Source organism: Erythranthe guttata, chromosome 7 (assembly GCF_056151865.1).
Source record: "Erythranthe guttata isolate IM_541 chromosome 7, IM_541, whole genome shotgun sequence".
Taxonomy (NCBI): Eukaryota; Viridiplantae; Streptophyta; class Magnoliopsida; order Lamiales; family Phrymaceae; genus Erythranthe; species Erythranthe guttata.
This window is the reverse complement of record NC_142539.1, coordinates 12,275,525-12,281,524: the sequence shown is the minus strand read 5'-3', so window position 1 is coordinate 12,281,524 and position 6,000 is coordinate 12,275,525. Positions and strand designations below refer to the sequence as shown.

Below are 6,000 nucleotides of genomic sequence, written 5' to 3'. Positions count from 1 at the left end.
GTTTTGTCACTAGGGACCTATATCTTAAGGCCCCTAATTATAAAGTTAAATACACTTTGCACCCCGAAAATATAATATGTGTAACATTTACTTCCACGAGGTATTTTTTTTCTAACATTCACCTCCTCGGAGTATTATTTGTGACAATTATGATTATGAATCATTCAATTTGTATCTTAAATTTTAATGACAACCCTATAATTTCTCCTCTTTTATTGAACGGATTCATTGGGAAAAAATAATATTTTATTTATTAAAAATATCAATTGAAAAGTCAATGGATATTCTAAAATTTAAAAATATTACATTTAAATAACGAGGATACAACCTACAAATAAATGAATAATGATATATATGCTACATTTTAAACAATGACTTGTAGTTTTATTGCATTCAAGGAAATGAAAGAAAATACAACTATTGAATTTTGAATTTCGAATATTTTAAAATAAGATGATCATAAAATGTGTTTTTTTGCTTGTATATATCAGATTGTGGTGCATCAGATTCTGTATTTTTGCACAAATTAGATAACAATATTCCACGAAATCTAGAAGATTATGTTGAATTTGACACCATAAGGGTGAACATGTAAGAAGATTCATAATTGAGGGGGTAAATGTAATTATCCAAACATGAGGAATTTTTTCATAATTTGACCATACCTCAGGGGTTTGGTTGTAATTTACACTAAAAATAATTACACAAATGGCTTAGGGTTGGTTATATTTGATGAATCTCATTCCATCGTTTATTTATTTCTTGTTTCTCCGTTTCTATGTGTAGCAATTGCTGAGAATCATGTACAAAGACGCCATGCGCAGGAAGCGTTCTTATTTGCCGCCCGATAAGAGGAACGTAAGATCTCGATTACTTTTCTGCTATATGTATTTCTCTTGCGTAAAATCCCTAATTTTGTTTGTAATTGAGAAAACCCTAATTCAATTTTCTGATACGACACATTAAATATGCAACAAAGATCAATTTCTTTTTTTTGGGAGGGGGGGGGGGATTATGATAATTTTCCCTTTGGATAAAATCAGCAAACGGATCCGTAGTAGTGTGAGAAATATAGAATCGAGACGATTATGCGTAGCACAAAATTTTTCCGATTATTGCTGAATTCTAATGTAGTATTTTATCATCTTGTTTGACTGACAGTTTGCCGGTAGAAGTGATGGTGTTGATCGGATAAGTCATTTGCCGGCAGAAGTTCGTATCCATATACTGTCTTTCCTATCGCTGAAAGAAGCAGCTCGAACGAGTATTCTTTCGTTCCGTTGGTTACACATGTGGAAATACACCCCCTCTCTCGACTTCGTTGAATCGGACGTGTCACGGGGCGAGTTAGTGAAAAGTGCGGGCCCCAAGTACGTCAACATGGTGAACCGCGTTGTCGAATCACACAAATCGCCCACAATAAAGGAATTCAAAATCAATTTTCCTCTAGGCGAATCGTACACTAATTCGATCTCTCAGTGGCTTGAGTTCGCGTTTTCCAGACATGTTCAGAGGTTGGAGTTGCACCTTGACGATCCGGACTTTCGTAACTATGGCAGTTGTTCTTGTCTCCCCGAACAGTTACTTGCCCGGAGCAATATGATTTTGAACTTTAACTCCCTCAAAGAATTGTCTCTTAAGAATGTTCAATTGAGTGGTGGAGCTATCGAGTTCTTTATACATAACTGCACTCACCTCGAAAAATTGATTGTCGATTCCCCGGGAGAATATGTATCAAAGCTCGAAGTTTGTGGTCCGTCGCTCGTGTTGAAACACTTGGAGATAGTCTCTTTCGTGGGGTTGGAATCACTTAAAATTTCCGCGCCGAGACTTACCTCGCTTAGGGTTACGAGTTTAACAGGAGTTTTGCTCGAGAATGTTCCAATGCTAGTTGATTTATGTGCCGGTTGTACCCATGACGGTCTTGATTGGGAAATTATAATTCACGCACTGTCTTGCTGCTTTTCTCAATTGGAGACTCTTAAATTGGTGATGCCGCTTTTTCACATTAATCAAGAAAACGACGAGCTGTGCAATTTTCCTGAAATGCCTAAATTGAAGAAGTTGGTCATCGATTATGATTCTTTTGACGACCAATGTTTTACGAGACTCGCTTCTTTGACAAGGGCATCTCCGCACTTGCAGGAATTTGTTCTAAATGTAGGTCAAATTCTCTTTCATGTTTTTGTGCTTGTCAATATTATGAAAGCAAACATAAATATTGTACTAGTATGATTTATTCCTTCTTTTTGATTTCTCGGAGTGTGCAGAACAAAAACTTTGGAAGTGGGATGGTTCCTACACGAGTCGACGATGATGGTGCTGCTATTATAAAGTTTCGGCACGAGCACCTTAAAGTGTTCAAATTTTGTGGGTATTATGGCTGCCCGAGCGACGATGCGTTAGTCGAATATGTATTGGAGAACTGCGTTGTGCTTGAAAAAATAATAATTGATCCCTGCGCTAATGAATATTGCCGTCACAAATTTGATAGATACAGATTAAGTGAGGAGGAAGCTGCACGGAAGAACGCGAAGCAACATCTTGAACCACATTTGCCTCACCACGTTGAATTGATTATTCTTTAACTTTATATTATCTTTTTATTTTTTTTTTATTTTTTTATTTTTTTTTTGTTTATTTATTTTTATGAGTTTATAAACTTAAACAGCTTGAGAAAATAATAATTTATCCAAGTGCAGAGCTAAATGTCGCGCCGGATCTTGAATATTGGATTTACACCCCGAAAAGATGGGCTATATATGGGGGTGGAAATTCGAACGAAATTTTCAAACCATTGATTGCAGTCCAAATAAATTTTATTTTGGAACAATGTTTTTCGGTCGGATTCTTGAAAGCTCCGGCTTCCATAGTCAACGAAAATCCTATTTTTATTTTCCAAAACTTAGAATTGAAATATCAATATTATTATGTATTTTATATTACAGGTGACTAAACAAAATAGAAATTCCAAATTCTGTCTATTTCGATTTGAAAATTTATAATTGTGAATTAAGTTTTTCCGTTCCAATTTCCAAAAAAAAAACCGATTTACAATCTTTGCATTATCTTTTGAGCGAGTTGTTCTTTAGAAAAGTTAGTGTGAGTGGTGGATCCATGGAGTCATTTTTACGTAACTGCCCTCTGCTCGAAAAGCTGGCTGTCCATTCTCCGGTAAAAATATCGAAGGTCGAAGTTTGTGGTTCATCACTCGTGTTGAAACACTTGGAGATAGTCTGTTTCTCGGGTTTTGAATCACTTAAAGTTTCTGCTCCGAGCCTTACTTCGCTTGGGGTTGCTAGTTTAAAGGGAGTTTCGCTCGAGAATGTTCCGACTGAGTAACGACTAGGGGGACAACAGGGGCAAACAACGTAGTTTTGTTGGCTCTTTCTTTCTTTCTGCGGTTTCGGAAAAGTCGAAGCCCGACTGAGTAATTAATCCAAGTTATCAAGATTATTAGCTGAGAGAAAAAGGGTCGATTTTAATTGGTAAAAGTTCTCTGTTTTGTCTTGATGGATTATAATTGTAACTTTTGAACCAAGTATTTTTTAAACTTAATTCTAATGACATTATATTATTAGTTAAAACGAAAAACATTTACTAATGAACTGGATTGAACTATAATTAGTTGCATAATTTATTACATTTCACAAACATGGAAAAACAGTTAAATTAAAGGGTTTATTAGGGATAACCCCCTTGTTCATATTTTCTAATGAGGTAGATCCAATTAATTTTTCCCTTTTTGAGATACACCCAAATTTGCCAACTTGGCAAAATATATTATGTAATTTTCCTTTAATACCCCTTTTTTATTTTGTTTTATTTTTGAAAGGTATTTACTTTCTTAACTACGTGATATGAGATTGCTGATATGTTGCCTAAAATCACGGAATAAAATTACGTGAGTATATTGGCGGTTTCTATCAAATCTTGTACAACCGGTTTTGAAGAATTTATCCAGCGTTTCATCGTTTTCCATCGGATTTGAAGATAGGTTCGGATTTCATCGTTTTCATCGTTTTTTATCTTTTTCCATCGTTTTCATCGTTTTCAATCGGGTTCGGATTTGAACCGGTTTTGAAGAATTTATCCAGCGTTTCATCGTTTTTCATCGTTTTCCATCGTTTTTTCACCGGCGTTGAAATAGGTTCGGATTTAAGCGTTCATCGTTTTCCGTTAGAAGATGATGATGTTTGTTTGGAAAAGGATTGACAGAGTTAGAAGAGGATGGTTCACGCAGATCGGACCAGAGTTGTTTTATATGAGCTTCGTAGTTGGTTTATGCAATAATCGGAATAATTGTCCGCTGTGGTCGAGTTCATGTTTTTTATCCCGATCGATAGTTGGTTTATTTGTTTATAACAGTCGATTTAAGTGTGTTGGGTAGTACATTAAAATATAGTTCGTAGTCTTTTTTAATTTAGCGTATGGATTTTGCATTTTAAGTTTATTTTTGATGATATTAATATATTGTCATTCAAATGTATTTGCAGTCTATTTAATCATTTTTTAGTATTCTGCATTTTTCATTTTGTTTCATGATTTTAGGTTTTTTCGATGGCGAATTTCGTACGGATTTTGTTGAGGTTTGGTGGGTTGGTTGCTATAAAGAGGTGTTTACGATGTAATGGCTCGGTAACTTCGGTTAAGTGTTAAACCGTTGTAATACAGTAGTATACTATTATGAATACCGCATGATACTACCATTATCATTTTATTATACTATTATGATATTATTAATGTACTAGAGTTTTTTAACTCGACATATTGGTTTGATTGTGTTATGATGTGTTTTATGTATTTTATCAAAACCCTAGATTGAAATTATGAGATTATTAATGTTCTATTTTATTGGTTATGTTGGAATACTTTACGTTGGTGTTGTTCTCAATGTTCTTGTCATTTCACTGGTATATTGTTTGTAACACAATTTCATATCACTACTATAACCGTAATATTCTATCATAGCAGATTAATGTACTATATTGAAATTATTAATATACTATGTGGTTGAATAATACGGGATCCATAGTCGATTAACGAGATCCATAGTCGAATTAGATCAATAAGATAGTCTATTACACGATATAAGGAAAATTACCCTAATTGATTAGTATTTCAAACAAACATATTATTCAATTTCCATATATATTATTATTTTTTCATATATATTATTATTTACCCTAATCGTTTTCATATAATAAGGAAAATTACCCTAATTGATTAGTATTTCAAACAAACATATTATTCACTTTCCATATATATTATTATTTTTCCAATAGTCAATTAACTAAATCCATAGTCGAATTAGATACATGGGATAGTCTATTAAAAGATATGAGATAGTCTATTAATTTTAAAACACAAATCCGCCGCCGTCACTTCTCAAATCTAGGGTTTTGATGATTCTTCGGCCCATAGTCGATTAACGAGATCCATAGTAAAATTATACTAGTGGGATAGTCTATTAAATGATATGGGATAGTATATTAATACAGATGTAATTCGACTATGCATCTCGTTAATCAACTATGGGCCGAAAAATTATCAAAACCCTAGATTTGAGTAACCCTAGATTGGAGCAGTGACGACGACGGCGACGGCGGCGAAAGACGATATCACTCCTAAATTGATTGTTACGACCTTGGATGCGGGAGCGGCGGAGGTCTTGGTCGTTTTTGGCGGTCTTGGAGGTGGAGGTGGTCGGATGTGGTGGTGGTGGAGGACTAGGCGATGGTGGAGGTGTTGCTTATGGCCAATATCGTTGTTATCGTCGTTGGCCACCGGCGACAACGGTGACGGAGGTGGCGACGGTCGGAGGTGGAAGCGGCGAACCCGACGGGAAAATAGGGAGGGATTTCGGAGTGCAGAAAATCGTCAATCGCCGGTGTATAAATTTATGGTTTTCTATGGGACGTTTTGCAGATTTTGATAGTGGTTTTGTGGGGATAGTGTTTTAACGGGAAAATAGAGAGGGATTTGATATTATTTCAAAAG

General features: G+C 35.1%; 1 protein-coding gene across 2 annotated transcripts; it reads left to right on the top strand.

The window, feature by feature from the left end:
• Window positions 1–741: 741 nt before the first annotated feature.
• Window positions 742–3,234, top strand: LOC148769714 (F-box/LRR-repeat protein At3g26922-like). 2 transcript variants are annotated; one of them, XM_088820415.1, is made up of 3 exons: window positions 742–858; window positions 1,162–2,160; window positions 2,264–2,681. In XM_088820415.1, the coding sequence occupies exons 1-3, from the start codon at window positions 802–804 to the stop codon at window positions 2,315–2,317; spliced, it is 1,110 nt and encodes a 369-aa protein (XP_088676541.1). In that variant the 5' UTR covers window positions 742–801; the 3' UTR covers window positions 2,318–2,681. The 2 variants fall into 2 exon arrangements, with proteins under 2 accessions (XP_088676541.1, XP_088676540.1); XM_088820414.1 differs by having other exon boundaries at window positions 749–858; window positions 2,271–3,234.
• Window positions 3,235–6,000: the final 2,766 nt, after the last annotated feature.

Excerpts from the sequence above, each read along its gene's own strand:
- LOC148769714 (XM_088820414.1), top strand. The coding sequence starts at position 802 with ATGTACAAAGACGCCATGCGCAGGAAGCGTTCTTATTTGCCGCCCGAT. Across the intron at positions 859-1,161 it reads TGCCGCCCGATAAGAGGAAC|TTTGCCGGTAGAAGTGATGG; the intron begins GTAAGATCTCGA and ends TTTGACTGACAG. Across the intron at positions 2,161-2,270 it reads TGCAGGAATTTGTTCTAAAT|AACAAAAACTTTGGAAGTGG; the intron begins GTAGGTCAAATT and ends CGGAGTGTGCAG.